At 35.0% G+C, this 15,982-nt stretch overlaps 4 protein-coding genes across 4 annotated transcripts in view; 1 reads left to right on the forward strand and 3 right to left on the reverse strand.

Moving 5' to 3' along the window:
- Positions 1-15,982, forward strand: part of CBG20079 — a gene marked incomplete at both ends in the record, with an annotated part of 21,527 nt that overhangs the window by 2,610 nt on the left and 2,935 nt on the right. The window contains one exon of the mRNA XM_045235266.1: positions 15,653-15,698. Within this exon, the coding sequence (XP_045096947.1) occupies positions 15,653-15,698 (46 nt within the window). The remainder of the gene's footprint in view (positions 1-15,652; positions 15,699-15,982) is intronic.
- Positions 535-3,934, reverse strand: CBG20082 (the record flags this gene model as incomplete). Its single annotated transcript, XM_045235267.1, has 5 exons — positions 535-645; positions 702-857; positions 2,111-2,555; positions 2,600-2,766; positions 3,737-3,934. The coding sequence occupies 5 exons, from the start codon at positions 3,932-3,934 to the stop codon at positions 535-537; spliced, it is 1,077 nt and encodes a 358-aa protein (XP_045096949.1).
- On the reverse strand, positions 6,422-11,081 carry CBG20081 (the record flags this gene model as incomplete). Its single annotated transcript, XM_002633933.1, has 9 exons — positions 6,422-6,541; positions 6,585-6,740; positions 7,129-7,326; positions 7,434-7,626; positions 7,679-7,845; positions 8,952-9,107; positions 10,331-10,523; positions 10,570-10,736; positions 10,881-11,081. 9 exons carry the CDS (start codon positions 11,079-11,081, stop codon positions 6,422-6,424), a joined length of 1,551 nt encoding a protein of 516 aa, XP_002633979.1.
- Positions 13,570-15,982, reverse strand: part of CBG20080 — a gene marked incomplete at both ends in the record, with an annotated part of 2,532 nt that continues 119 nt past the window's right edge. Inside the window, 4 exons of the mRNA XM_045235268.1 lie at positions 13,570-13,674; positions 13,978-14,133; positions 14,229-14,592; positions 14,997-15,031. Of these exons, the coding sequence (XP_045096948.1) occupies positions 13,570-13,674; positions 13,978-14,133; positions 14,229-14,592; positions 14,997-15,031 (660 nt within the window). The remainder of the gene's footprint in view (positions 13,675-13,977; positions 14,134-14,228; positions 14,593-14,996; positions 15,032-15,982) is intronic.

The raw sequence follows: 15,982 nt of genomic DNA on the forward strand, positions 1-15,982 counted from the left end.
GCCTCGTTTGTCGTAAAAAAAGTGCTTCGTACGCAAAAATTCGTGTTTTTATGTGCAAAGGCACGAAATCGGTCAGCTCGGTCGGCTGTCGGTCGGCTGGGTCGGTGGTCGGTCGGCGGTCGGCGATTTTCGACCGACCGAAATGGAAGCCTTAGTTCAAGCGAGCGGGTCAGAAAGCGCGCCTCAGTAAATTTAGTAACACTTCTAAATTCGCTGCCGAGTTTCGTTGGCTGAGTTTCAAAGTTTGAAATGAAGAGCGAAAAAGCGCGCATTATAACCTGTTTATTTTAATGAAAATCATGATCTAGATCAAACCCGCGTCCACTTTAAAATTATTAAATTTATTCTGGCCTACGAGTTTGCTGGGGCGCCTTTTCTGACCCGCTCACTTGAACCCAAGTGAGCACATGAAGAACTCAAGTAAAGTATTTTCAGGTTACGGTAGTTTTCGTTCTGACACTTTAAACCATCAGCGTCTTTTACAATACATGTATCTTATACCAGTATAATATATCAAAATTTATAATTAATCAATCACTTCTTTACAATCACTGAATTCTTGACAGCAAGTGCATGACTCGATGTGAATGTGACACCAGTGTTGGGCGTGTTCTTCCGACTTCCAAGTAGTGTGTCTCGAACGTTCTGAAAACATTTTCAGCTTTTTTTTCAAGGACTTCAAATTTCCGAAAAAAAATTACCTTGACCATACAAATCACTAAAATTGGGTTAATGGCAGGACACCAAGAAAAAAGATACGGTAGATTTGAAGAAAGAATTGTGAATTCAATATCAGCATACGGGAGGATAAAGGCAGTGTAGAAGGGGATATGGATGGTGATGAAAGGGAAGATGAACTGAAAATTTAGAAAATTACAGTTTCAGAAAATAGAGAATTGGGGAGAAACACATGAGAATTAGTGTGACATCGGACATTACATTGGGAAAAAGAACTTGTTACAGACGGGTCCCCCAAAGAATCAACTGTGACCTAATTTATCGCATTTCCTTTAACAGGTATCAAAAATTTGTCAACTTACAAAATATTTTCGATAACATGATAAAACTTCTTGATATCTTTTACAGCGAACGAGGACACTTGTCTTTATTATGGATGTTATGGGCCCATTTAGCTGATTATATCTCTCAAAATATTTCAGTTTCAAGTAGAATGTATAATTGTTTAGCTATTGATCAGATAATTTGCGAAAATGAAGTTTTTCCCGATTAGTCACCTACCTCGGATTCTCGATGTATTTTATTTTGACCAAAATTTATATTCTAGATTATCTCTTATTCACAGAATAGTAGAAAATTTTTGTTTTCTACTCTATGAATTACCCCATTTCGGTATTTCTTGTACAATGTTTTTGATTCAAAAAATCACAGTTCCATATTTTCCGCTTCTACATTTTTGCGTATTATTTATCCACTGACCTAGCTCAAAAAATTTCATTCAGTCTCTCTCAAGCCTAATTCACTTTTTCTATCAATTTGACATGATTGACATCTATTCTCTATCATATTCCGTTCTCTGATTCAATTATCCTTGTTTTTTCCGGGTTGCACAATATTTTATGATTAGATTTACATTTATCAATAAGGAAATATAATACCAGGTCAATCTGAAGCTGGCGTGTCTTTGGCGCATTTCAAAATTTGAGGACAATAAAATTTTACTGTTTTCATCTGATTTTAATTGGCTAACTTTTTTGAATTACTTGTTATTTCAACTAGAAACACACACTACCGGTCAATAAGATATACAAAATGCGTTCTTCTGATGATTGTGACCATTTTCGAGAGACTGGAGCTTGGCTGTTAGATGTCAGATCACTTTGAAAATTTTGGAGGGTGTAAAACAGACATAGATTGAAAACTTCAGCTATTTTTTAATTTCTGAATGACACCCCCTTTTTTACGATTTCAGTACAAAAACGGGATGTCTTCCAGAAATCGGCGAACAGCAGACATTTTTGGATATTCCAAAATACTCTGTGAATGCAAAGTTTTAAATCTACGTCTTTTTTACACCCTCCGAAGTAAAAAATCCATTGAAAACCCCGTTTTTCTATATCATATGGACCGGTACTGTATTACAAAATCTCACCTGTACCATCAGCAATAGATTCAACTGTTTTTGTGATTTAAGCGATTGCTGCGTCGTCACTGACTTCTTTTTACTCATCATTTTCTGCATGTGCGAGAAACAAGCAACAACCACTAACACGGATAAAACCATTGCTGTGAACATGAAAAATGTGCATATTCGAGCCCAGACATCATACTCCATAGTTCCCGTTTCAGGCATCATTATCTTCAAAACACCAGAAATTTCAAGATCAACTAGAATTTGACCTACTTTCTCTTCAGGAGCAATTAAAAATGAACTATCTTCATGTCCGGTTATTTCTTGTATCAAAGACTCGGAGATATCCATTTCATAAGAAGTCGGTATGTATCCAAGATAAATGAATATGGATGTGGGGATGGCTACCAAAAGAGGAACTGCATTTATAACCAGTCGGAGAACCGTATGATTTTTGAGAGCTGGACTGAAAAATTTTAATGAATATTAAACTACTTTCAAACAACTTACTTTGATAAAAGATAAGCAACCTGCAGGTACTGAACTGTTGGACCCGTACAAGAAGTGACTACTAGAACTAAGAATAGGTTTATCAGATTGTTTCCCAATTCTCGGGACATGTCGATTCCGCCTTTGACAATGTATAGAGCTTTCACTTCGCTGATGTACATTATTGTCTGAAATTATATTTTCGGTTTCGAAAAATTTTGAATTGTGTCTGAAAAGTGTAACATAGATTCGCGCGTGAGTGTAGATCGATTTCGAAAATAAGACATTTTTTCAGTTGACTTAAAAGTAAAAAGACTAAAATAATGGTATGGCTTGTAAAATTTGTACCAAGCATTTTGAAATCAGTCATTTCTAAAGAGTCCTAAAAGCATCTAAAATTCGTCTATTGGTTTTGTAGAATGTTTTTCTGTAAAAGTTCATCTAAATAAAATAGCGTAAGACCTGTAATAGAATGGCCCCACACTGTCAACACTTCCCAAAAAAGATATCAAAGGTAACCAGAAAAAATGTTTTTGATGTTAAGGCAAACATTATTTTGGTCAACCACTCCGAAAACTTATACAGGAAATTGGGGCTCTATATGATTTCAGCGGTCCCTAGAGAAAATAACGGTCCGCAGTGAAAAAAGCGGTCCGCAGTGAAAATAGCGGTCCGCAGGGAAAATAATGGTCCAAAAAGAAAATAACGGTCCGGAGCGAAGTTTGCGTTTGGGAATTCAGGAAAATTCCATAAATCCTGTTTTTATTGAATTTTCAATTACCAATCGAAGTTTTTTGTTGTTTTGTTGGTTTTTTTGGGGAAAGTAGTTAAAGTTGGAAAACTTGTGGTAAGTTTTGAAAGCTATACACACCTTGCAAGTATTTTTTGTCCTATTATAAGTCTCATTTATAAGAACATCCAAAAACCGCAATTCTCAAATAGTTCATACCTATTTGACAAGAATGTACTATATTTTCTACATACTCAAAGTTACCGTAAAATCTGTGTTAGAAGGGCCGTCACTTCTATATTTCTAAGCCTCTCTCAGAGAGGCCTTCTATTAGAGGGGACCTTCTATTTTCTAATACAGGTTTTACAGTAAATATTTATACTGAAAATAGTTGTGGCTTAAATAGCCGTACTGTACAATTCTCTCACCGGTGCCGTCACAAAAACCAATAACGAAAAAGCTAATCGAAAAATGCATGAATAATACTGTGCCAAGCGGACTGTATCCGAGTACGTCTTCACTTTTGAAGTCAAATAAATCAATAATCCATTGGCGATCAATGATACGATTCCAGCGGTTCCCGCGTTGATCTCCTCCATTAGTGGATTCGTTGTATAGTGCTCCATCATCTACAGAATATTTTTTTTTTTTTGAAAAAAAAACTTTCAGTCAAAAAAGTGAAATACGGGAAAAACAAAGAACAGAGGGAGGAAGAAAATTTAATCCAATTTTCAGATTTTGTTGTTTTTTTTTTCAGATCACCTATCCAATTTTCTCGGGAATGACCCCCGATCATTCCAGTAATAACAATAAAAATTACAAAAATCAGCTTTTATGAGAAGTGATTGTTTTTTAATATTTAAAAACATGTCAGAAGAAAAATCAGAACGAATTTTGACCGGATGGAAAATCAAAGAAAGGAAAAAAACTAAGATGATGTGGGAAAATAATTTGGAATTCGTTTTGTGACTAATTCAAAAAACAAAATTTTTGGGAAAACGGAGTTCCCTATTTTTCTAATTTTTTCGAGCTAAAAAATTGTATTAATTTGTGATACATAATTTTTTGCAGTGTACGATTCCAGTTGTTCTTGTTGGTATTTTTAAAAATAATGGGTGACCATAACACATAATGGGGTAATCCGTTTAATTGAAAAAAAACACACACATTTTCAAAAAAATGTTCCTGTTTCAAGATATTTACTTTATAATTAGAAGTTTTGGTCAACTATGTCATTTCCTGGTTTAGAAATTTCAAAAAAAAAAAGAATTCTAATAGTAAGTATGAAAAAGTTTATCAAAACTAAAAATAAAACAAAACTAGTTTTTTTCCCTGTTTCATCAAAGCTTGATAAAAATTGAAAAAACAAGAAGCCCTAGTCAGCATACAAATTGTATTTTTAATTCGATTTTCAAAAAAAAGGGGATAAAGAAGCTTTTTGGATTCTATTTTAGAGAGTTCTGGTATGCATTCTGACGTGACGGTGTACAGTGTTTGTGTTTACACTTGCTATGGTGCCACCGTAGCTCAGCTGGTAGAGGCGCTGCACCTCCAACGAAATTTTGAGAAAGTTGTTATTTGTCATGTCCCCCCTTTTAAATTGATTTATTAAGAAAAAGTGGCCACAAAATTATTTTCAGTGTCTTTTATGACCTCCTGATTGACAGCTGCATTAAAAGTCCAAAACTTGTGACATGACTACTTTCGAGACCTAATATTTATCTTGGCCGGTCTGTTTTTATGAATCGGCCTCTTTATAAGCATGTGTCTGAAAATGCTCATAGTTTTGGAAAACCAGAAATCTAGAAAATCTACAAAAACTTTCAAAAGTATTTTAGAAAAATAGTGACATCAAACTGTTCGGACTAGTAAAACTTTCTCACTGAAACCGAGAATTAAAATTATCTTTTTTTTGACAAATGAAATCATGTCTGACACTTTTATTTCCAGACAAGTACTAAATTTGAAAAAAGTGATCAGTCTGAAAAATAATTATACAGTCTAGCAAGGGTTTCTTCGTCTTACTATTAGGTTGCATCAGAATCGTTGGAAACGACGACTTTTCATAAAAAGAACATTTTGAAACGGTAAAGAATTTTTTCTGCTGAGGTAAGTCAGAATCATTCATGTGAAATTACCTGATTTTCGTAGTTCTGAATCACGATGTTCTAGGTGAAACATCTAAAAAATGACGAAAATTAAAAATCAAAGAATTAAACAAAAATTACTATTTCAAAAACTAATAATTTTAAAGATGTTTATTTCAGAGATGATTCCAAGATTTTTTTCATGATTGCTTCAGAAAATCAGGGTTGCAACCGGCCGGCCCGGCCCGGCCGGTTCGGCCGGTTCGGCCGGTTCGGCCCGTTCGAATTTAAGAAAAAACAGAAATTATTGAAGAATTATTTGAATTTATTTCTTAACAAGTAGCATAACAATGTAAAAACCGTATAAATGAACAAGGGGAAACAAAGAAATGGAAACCGGGGGAGAAAATTAAAAAATTAACTATCTTTTTTATTCAGTTTCAATTGAAGGTCTGATTTGGATATCTTGAAACTCATTTTTCGAGTTTGGGAGGGGTGTGAGTAAGATGGCGAGCCGTAGGCTGTCGTTTGCTCTGAAAATAATTATTTTATGAAAAATAGGGATTATCAGGCAATTCGCGACAAAAAAAGGAGAAAAATCGGTTGATAAACGCAAAAAATCGTCGAAAAAAAAACAAAACAAACCCCCGTAAATCGACACGGGCTGCTAAACAATGCGCGCCTCGTCATATCGGAGTATCGCCGGCCGGGCCGGGCCGGGCCCTGGTTTTTTTCCCTCGGGCCAGCCCGCCGGCCAGCCCGTCAGATTTCAACCCTGCAGAAAATAAATATTTGAAAAATTTGAGCTGCCAAACAAATCGACAGATCCTATGAAGAAGTTTTCTTTTCAAACAGATGTGAAAATTATAGGGTTCCAGTGATCTCTGTTGTCAAAAACATCTAAGTATCTAGATTGATCAGAGACCAGAAAGTTTGAACGTGTTGTGATAGATTATTGGATTTTAAAAATAATTTTATTTTTTCGGTTTCCAAAGCATGTAATATGTATATTCAAATGTTAGATCATTATTTCGTTCTCTTCATCACTTGAGTATTGGTCCTGACATGAAAAATTTGTGTAGAAGTGGTGAATGTAGTTCCGGTCCACGGGGTTCCTTTTCTGTTGAGCAACTTGTCACGGATGCTCTGAAAACACAAATTCTGTAAAAAAGAGAGAAAATCGGAATACTTTTATCATACAAATCACCAATATTGGGTTTATTGCTGGACACCAAGCAAACATATACGGTAATTTTGAAGATAAATTATTGAATTCAATGTCAGCAAATGGGAGGATGAATGCCACGTAGAAAGGGATATGAATGGTTATGAATGGGAAGATAAACTGAAATTTAAGAGTTACCGTTTCAGAGAATCGATAATTATGGAGAAAATTATTTTTGACATCTAACAAGTGTTTTTAAAATGTATTTATTTCAACGAAGGGGAGAAAACCACTAGCACGTGAAATGTCTATGAATCTAGGAGATATAACAGGGACATACATTTGTAGTAATTGGGAGATGAAGGAAAGTTATAATTTTTATAACTTATAAATGACAAAATTTCTAACAGTTTCGAAAATTATGACTTCTTTTTTTAAGTTTCAAATGTTCAGTTTCAATGAACTACAAAATTACAAGAATGTTCAGTTTTAATGAACAGAATTACAAGAACTTCCAAAGAAAAAAATAATGGTAAGGTAATGGCTCATTCAACATTTCGAATCTTACCTGTACAAATAACAAGAGGTTTAACTGCTTCTGTGATTTCTGATTACTAATCGACGTTTTCTTTTTCATAGTAATCTGCATTTTTATAGAACACAAAATCACAACAATCAATGACAAGAACATTGCAGAGAATATGAATCCAGTGCATATTCTGGCGGGAACATCATACGCAAATGTACCAGAAGAAAAATCATAAATCTGAAAAATGTATTACTGTTTTCATATCTTCGTATATGCGATGTTCCTGCAGAGTGACAATACATCTTTTGTACAGCCAACAGATAAAATTTAAAGAATTATCTCACCTTTTCCTCTGCGGCCATCAAAAAAGAGCAATCGTTCTTTCCCGTAATCACCAGAATCATATCCTTTGATATCTCTTTCTCATATTCATTTGGCACGTATCCATTGAAAATCAGAATTGAAGTAGGAACTGCCACAAACAATGGTATTAAAGTTATCATTGTCCGTAAAACTGAATGAGTTTTTTGCACTGGACTGAAAAAGTTCAAACCTTGGTCTCTAAAAATAACTTTGCCAAGGGGATCACCTGCATAATAAATGAGTGACTTGAAGGTACTGTACAGCTGGACCAGTGCAAGAAGTAACCACAAAAACAAGGAAAAGAATTAAAAGGATACATCCAATGTCTATCGGTAAGTCAAAACCTCCCTTGGCAATGTAGAGAGCTTTTGTTTCATCCAAGTACATGACAGTCTGGAAGATTATTTGTTTCAACTAGTTTCATATATCAGAAACGCACCGGTGCTATAACAACTACCAATAAAGAAAACGCTAATCTGAAACAGCAGGCATAGTATTGAGTCCGTTTTACAGTATCCGAATAACTTTTTACTTTAATTTTTAAATAAACCAACAGGCAGTTTGCAAATAGAGAAATGAACCCGGAAATTCCGGCGTTAGCCTCTTCTAGCCAGGATTCCGTCGTAAAGTGTTCCATCCGGAAAAAAATAAGGAAATCCGAAGGAACTCTGATTTTTATAACAAACAACTGACTAGAGAATACTTGGAAATGCATATTTAGGGGTTTATTGTTTTGAACAAAAATAATCAGCCTTTATTATGATTTCTGATAATTTGATAAAAAGGAACGGATTGAAAAGTAGTATATTGAGAATGGGTATTGATTTTGGTTCTCTGAGTGGCTAATCCAGTATCAAACCTTTGGGTGGGAAATTTTTTGAAGAACCGGGGAGGTTCGGAATGGTCTTTTCGGAACATCGGAATATCGGAATTTCGAAAGTTTGCAATTTTTATGATTTTTGAAAAAAGTTAAGGTGTTGAACTCTTCCTGCCTAGGTAAGTCAGAACTACTCATGAAAAAAGACCTGATTCGGGAGTTCTGAATCATGATGCTCTAGGTGTAACATCTTGAAAAAATGATGTTTAAAAATTAAAGATCAAAGAATTAGATAAAAAAAAACACTATTTCAAGAACTGGAGATTTGAAAGACATTTATTTCATATATGGTTCTAGCGTTTTGAACGAAACCGTTTCTGATTTCAATGAAACTCGAACCATGACCAAATTCGCTAGAAATATTTATTACATCAGGCGTTAGGAATTTTAGGATTTTTTTTTCAGTTTCAAATTTGAGATGCCCAATAGTTAGTTGCAACATATCTCAATTAACTACTATTGGTGATGAGTTGACTTCCTGACTAGGGAACCGGTCCTAGAATGAAAAATATGTATGGAAGTGGTAAATGTGGTTCCAGCCAACGAGTTTCCGTTTCTGTTGAGCAACTTATCACGGATGCTCTGAAATCACAATTTCCAAAAAAAAGAAAAATTGAAATACCTTAATCATACAAATCACCATAATCGGATTGATCGCTGGACACCAAGCAAACATATACGGTAATTTTGAAGATATGTTATTCAGTTCAATGTCAGCAAACGGGAGGATGAATGCAACGTAGAAGGGGATGTGAATAGTAATGAACGGGAAGATGAACTGAAAACTTTTAGAATTACAGTTTCAGAAAATCGACAATCATGGAGGAAATGACTTTAGATATTGAGATAGCTACCCAAATTTTAAGTTTACAAAGTTTCCAGAAGGTTTCGAAAGTTGACTCCGAGGTTCTTAAAAAAACGTTTTTTTTTTCAATTTCAGTTTTAAAAAAGTGACAATTAACTTTTAGACAGGGGAGTGACACTAAATCCGATATAATGAGCTTTCCAAACCCCACCTGTACAAATAACAAGAGATTCAATTGCTTCTGTGATTTCTGATTACTAATTGACGTTTTCTTTTTTCTTGATACTTGCATTTTTATAAAACACACAATCACCACAATCAATGACGAGAACATCGCTAAGAATATGAACCAGTGCACATTCTGGCGGGAATATCATACATGAACGTTCCGGAAGCATGATCATAAATCTGGAAATTTATTACTGTTTTCAGAAGTTTTTATTTTCGATGTTTCCGAACAGTGACAATAAAAGTGCTTATTCTACAGTAAACTAAAAGAGGTTCAGCTCCGATGCAACAGTGCCTTCAAAGTTTCCCGGTTTGATTAGTTTCAAGTAGAAAGAAAGATTCGGCTGAACTTCAATGTTTTTCAAAGGTTTTTTGAGTCATAAAGTTTGGACGGAAATTAATTAGACAAGTCAGAATATTTTAAATTTTTCTTAAATCGAGTTTGAAAAATTTCACATTTTGAGATTGTTAATTCAGAAATTTCCAAATTTCTCATTTTCCGAATCTTCAGAAAAATAACTTTAGGAAGTAAGAAATCTGGGAATACGAGATTCTGGGAAATAAGAAATTTGGAAGTGAAGAAATTAGTGAATTCGATAATTCGAATTGTCTGAAATCCAGAATATTACTAACTTCCAAATATCTTATAATTTTCCAAATTCTCGAAGCTCTGAACATCATGATCTCCAGAATGATAAATTCCGAAATTACAGGAATTCCAAGTTTCAGAATTAAGAATTTCATAAACTCTGAATGATTAAGCTATCAATTTTCTTATTTTAGATCCGGAAAACATTTTTTTTAAATGGAAGTTAATAATTGCTCACAATCGATTAAAACTAAATATTTTTTTTCTCTCCGGTTTTGAGATTCGAACATTTTAAGTAAAGCCAGGAGATTGTAGCCGCCGATAGGCGGAAATTGACTGGTTCTACAGTAAATTAATTCAATATCTAGAATTTGCTCACCATTTCCTCGGATTCTATCAGAAAAGCGTTGTTATTCTCTCCTGTTATCTCCTGAATCAAATCCTTTGAAATCTCCTTCTCGTATTCATTAGGCATGTATCCATTAAAAATCAAAATGGAAGTAGGAATCGCTACGAACAATGGAATCAAAGTGATCATTGCCCGTAGTACAGAATGATTTTTCAGGACCGGACTGCAAAAAAAAATTACAAGTAAAGTTATCCGGACAGAACGCTTACCTCGATAATAAATATGTGATTTTAAGGTACTGTACAGCTGGTCCAGTACAAGAAGTAACCACGAAGACTAGAAAGAGATTCAAAAGAATACAACCGATGTTGGTTGCTATCTTAATCCCTCCTTTGACAATGAAGAGAGATTTTACTTCATTCAAGTACATGATAGTCTGGAAGACAGGGCTTGATGGAGAGGGGGACAGAAAAGTTTCCTGGGTGAGAGTGTGCATTTTGACATTATGGTGTACTGTTATCGGTGTTTGCACCTTTTGCGTTTAAGCATAGCTATTGAACTCGGTGACACAGATACTCACCGGAGCTGAAATTACCACCAACAAAGAAAACGCCAATCGGAAACAGCAGGAATAGTATTGACACCATTTCACAGTATCCGAATAACTTTTCACTTTTGTTGTCAAGTAAATCAACAGACAGTTTGCAAACAGAGAAATGATCCCAGCTGTTCCGGCATTAGCCTCTTCCAGCCAGCAATTGGTCGTATAGTGTTCCATCATCTGCAAAGAATTAAAGAATCATTCGGCTTTTAAAGACAAGAATGGTCATTTTAGCACCTGGAAATGAATATTTAAAGGTGTTTTATTATTCAAAATGGACTAAAAACAATTAGGTTGTATTATGATTTAGGACAAATTGAGAAGTGGAACAGACCGGGAAGTTGGGAACGAGAAATGGTAAACAATGCTCTTGAAGTTTGTGTTGAAGCAAATTTTCAGCATGGCTAGTTCAATTTTAAAAATGTTAAAGGGAGACATGAGAAGAATAATGTTGTCGAAATTCCGTTTAAATATGCTCCTCGAGGAGTTGAACTTGTCGAGGCGAGTGTTGGAGGTGCGGCGCCGCTACCGACTGAGCTACGCGTGCAAAGAGAAAGCCGCTGCCCGATTGCATACATAAAGGCGAGGGCGACAGCTGTACGCAGAGTGACAATAGGCGTTGTACACCGTTACGGTAGAATGCATACTCTGGCCCCAAAAATCCCCCGTAAAATCTCCTGTCCCCCCACCTTTAATTTTTTTGAAGGAATGATGGGAAAAAATGAGAAGAGCAGCTAGGAAAGTTACCGTAAAACCTGTATTAGAAGGGCCGGCTCTTCTATTTTTCGTGGGGTCCCTAGGGGGCACTTCAATTAGAGGGGCCCTTCAATTAGAGGGGGCACTTGTATTTTTCGTGGGTCCTCTGAAAACGGATCTTCTATTGGAGGGGCATCATTTTTTGTGAAAGTTTCGTTTTTCTACTAAAAATCCATTACAATTTCTACATTAAAAAAGAAAAACCACCAATATTGCTAAATTTTTAAAAACTGGCACCTGAAAATTTCGCGGGCGCCGTTCGTGAGGCCTCGTCCTTGAATCCGTCATTATATCAAACGAAATTAACTTCTTTGAATTTAGTTGGATTTTCTGATTAAAATTCAGATTTCTTGATAACATTTTAATTGCTAGAATTGCTAGAATTTTCTAAACCTAAAACTCTGAGCTTGATTGCGAAAATTGCTCGAACGAGAAAAACATCTGTATTAGAGCAACGGCATTCAAATTTTCAGGTGCCAGTATTTTTTAAAATCAGACAGTAATTCAATCAAAACAATAGAAAAAACGGCTGAAAATCAAAGGAAGTAGTAGTCAAAGGGGCACTTCAATTAGAGGGGGTAGTTCAAATAGAGGGGGCACTTCTATTTTTCGTGAGGTCTCTAGGGGGGGGGGGGGGGGCACTTCAATTAGAGGGGCCCTTAAATTTCAGGGGCCCTTCTAATACAGGTTTTACGGTACTTGTTTTTATTCAAATTTAGGGTCTGCGGCAACATTCATGAATAGGTAAATTATATGACCAAGAATCCAAATACCACATTTTAGAAACTGTGTTTTTTTCAGGAATTGAAAAGTTATTTTAAAAAATTCTTCAATAATCAGGTGTCCCAAAGTGACAAATAAAACATAAACTACAATTAAATCACAAAGAATTTCAATTCCAATGATTTAAAGGGGGACTCCGGTCAAATTTTTTAATGCATTAAAATGTGTTAAAAGTTATCTATTTTCCTAATATTATTGCGAAAATTTTTTTTTTAAATCCGAAATCCCCGAAAAACGCCGTTGAAAAGGAAAAAATTAAAAAAAAAAGGTGCCGCCGAGAGACGAGGATTTTAAGTGAGAAACCTAGGCCACGCGAGCGGCGCGACTTTCTTACCGGACAATTTTCCCGGATTTTTTTCGCTTTCATCTCCGACAGGTAAAAAACGTTAAAAAACACTGTCGGCCACTTGAAAATAATGCTATCAGGCGCTGTGGCCTAGGTTTCGCACTGCGCGGGAATTCAAATCCTCGTCCCTCGGCGGTCCCTTTTTTGAATTTTTTTCATTTTCAACAGCGTTTTTCGGGGATTCTTCTGAATTTTTTCGCAATAATATTAGGATAATAGATAACTTTTGAAACATTTTAATACAAAAAAAACTTTGGTCGGATTCCCCCTTTAAGAATTAGAATCTTACAGAATGTTTACTGTTCCAGTTGTTTTAGTAAAATACTACGGAAAAAAACGGTGTTCTTCCAACAACAAAGTTCAGATACTTCACTAGACATTTTTCTGTCTCTTCCCTTTTACATCATCATTTTATCCTTTGTAATAAGCACAACAGTGACGTTCGTTCTTCTGATTTCTAGTAACATCCAGTTCATTTTTTCCTAATGAGTAAAAACTTAAAAAATGAAAAAACTAGAGTTTCTGCTCTACATCAATCTCTGGGTAAACGAAATTGAAAAAAGTGGTACCGGACTGAACTCTCATTTTTCTGAATAAAAAACTAATTATCCTGAAAAAAATTAATCTATCAAAAATTGTTTTCAGTGTGACACTATTGCACGAATCATGGACTTTATCGGGTTATAGACTTGCAGGTGGAAAACAACGCTATCAGACAATATGATTTATGAAAATCGAAGAAAAGACAGCAGACTGATATTTGCAAAGATCTTTAAAGAAACTTCAACGACTTCTTTTCTGGAGAACGACGTCTTGAGTGGAAGATTTTCCATCTGAAACAGAGATCTTCCTCGGTAGAAATTTGTCTTGTAACACTTCTCGAACGTTCTGCAAAAAAGTACAATATTTTGAGTTCAACTCGAAAATGATGGGAATTCTAGATTTTCAAAGATGCGGGACATGAAAAATATATCCTAAATTTTTGACTGTTTCTATATGAACTTAAAATATGATTTGGTTTCAATGAAATAGTATTCAAGTGGATTCAGTTCGCCATTTCCGGATTTTTTTAGATGTTGGCTGTAATTTTCACAAAAAAGTTCTTCTCAAAAGTCCATTCATATCTCCAAAAAATCTCCTGTCTCCCCTTTATTGAGCTTAAAAAACAAGTTTTTCAGAATTCATACTAACCTTAACCACACTCATCACAATAATCGGATTTGCTGCTGGACACCATGCAGATAAATACAACATGTTATCCGATAAAAATTCCAAATTAATATCGAAAAATGGAAGAAAAAATGTGATAAGAATTGGTGTATGAATAGTGAAAAATGGGAAAATGAACTGAAAAAATTTAACAAAAAATGTTTACCGTTTCAGTGTGGTTTTAGCATTGAAACTTTTAGAATTGTACATTACATCCCAAACTTTAGACTCACTTGAATCAGAAGCATTGTGTTCAATTGATCTTGCGACTTTTTCGACGATGAGCTTGTGCTAGCCGCAAACTTTTGTTTCATTAAAATCTTGATTCGCACGAAGCAAGATATTGCAAAAATTATTGACACCAGCATAACCAAAAAGATGAATGATGCACAAATTAGTGGCATAATATTTGCCATTTCTAGAGCCATAGGTATAGTTAGCGTTGTCGCCATTCCTTGGTTCTTCATCTTATTCATTATCTCTTGAGGAAAAACTTCTGATTTTGGGATGTATCCCAAACAGACAAGAGCAAGTGCAGGGATCCCAATTGATATTGGGATCAGGAAAATTCCGAAATTCGCATCTTGTTTCGAGGTTCTGAAAAAGGGAGTTTTCATGGAATTTTTTGGAAGGATAGTGTGCATTTTTGCGTGGCGGTGAACAGAGATCGGTGTTCACACATTTCATTTTTTATGTGACTATCGCTGAACTTGCCATAGGTTGCATAGCGCTGACCGCGTAGCTCATCGGGTAGCTGTGCTTGTGATGAAAGGGCCCCATAAGCCAATTTATTTCGGGTCCCGTCAAAGATATAACTTTTAAACTCGTAAATTATTCATCACAATATCAAAGGTGTTTTGTCAGTTGACACATTTTTGATATCTTGCCTAGAAATTGGGGAACTGATCTCAAACTTGTCAGTGTGGAGGGCCCTTTTATTACAGGTTTTACGATATTTTGAAGAATTGAGGAATCATAGAGAAATGATGTCACAAACTCACGCTTTTAAAATAGTCTTCACTTGTGAAACTTGAAACTGTAATTTCATTCAGTTTCTATTCCCACTTTTCACCATTCATTTACCATTTTATATAACTTTTATGATTCCATTTTTCAATCGGGACATTGATTTTCTAACTGATAACATATTATATTTATGTGCGTGGTGTCCAGCAATCAATCCAATTATTGTTATGGTTATGGTCAAGGTGAGAGTCGGAAGTGGATTAACAATTTGAGCTCTGCATTTTTTTTTGCGTATTATATATTAAAGTAGGAAAAATAATAAGAAAAAATTATGCTAGTTTTGATACGGTAAATAAATTGGAGGGTTGTTTCCTCATAGGAGTCTTCAGATTTCTTTATTACCGATTGCAACCCATTGCCTAAATAGGCTCAAAAAATACGGTAGTTTGCTCTTGCTCCTTAAAAAAAGGGATATCTGCTCTAAACGTGCGTAGATTTGAGACAAGAGTAATAGCCGAAAAACAATCGGTATAGCTGGGTCAGAGAGCAACTACTAATATACGAAAAAAAAAGAAAACTTTATGTTGAATTTGATACGGTGAAAAATTTGGAGCGTTCGTTTTCTCCCACTACGATATTGGTTTTAGAATCGAACTTAGTACACTTCTGACACCGGAGATGTTATTTTCAGAACATACGCGAAGTAATTTTGCCAAAACATCTATCCTCTCTTATCGGTAACAACACAAAAATTTCCACTCTCCGAATATTCATTTCTCGAACATAATTGCTATTTACACCTATTCCTATTTTCACCTTCAATTCGATTAGTCACTTGTTTTTAACTTGGTTTTCTCGCATTTTGTTTTATTGATTCTAAAAAATGAATGGAACTTCTACCGATTATCCTGTTAAATTTTACCAAAGTTTCAATAATTTCCCATTGGGTGATATCAGCAATTATTGTGCTGCAATTACATCGATTTTCTCAGATTTCCTGTTGATTTTCGTGATTAGTCAT

This window comes from Caenorhabditis briggsae, assembly GCF_000004555.2.
Source record: "Caenorhabditis briggsae complete genome, chrIV, whole genome shotgun sequence".
NCBI classification, from domain to species: Eukaryota; Metazoa; Nematoda; class Chromadorea; order Rhabditida; family Rhabditidae; genus Caenorhabditis; species Caenorhabditis briggsae.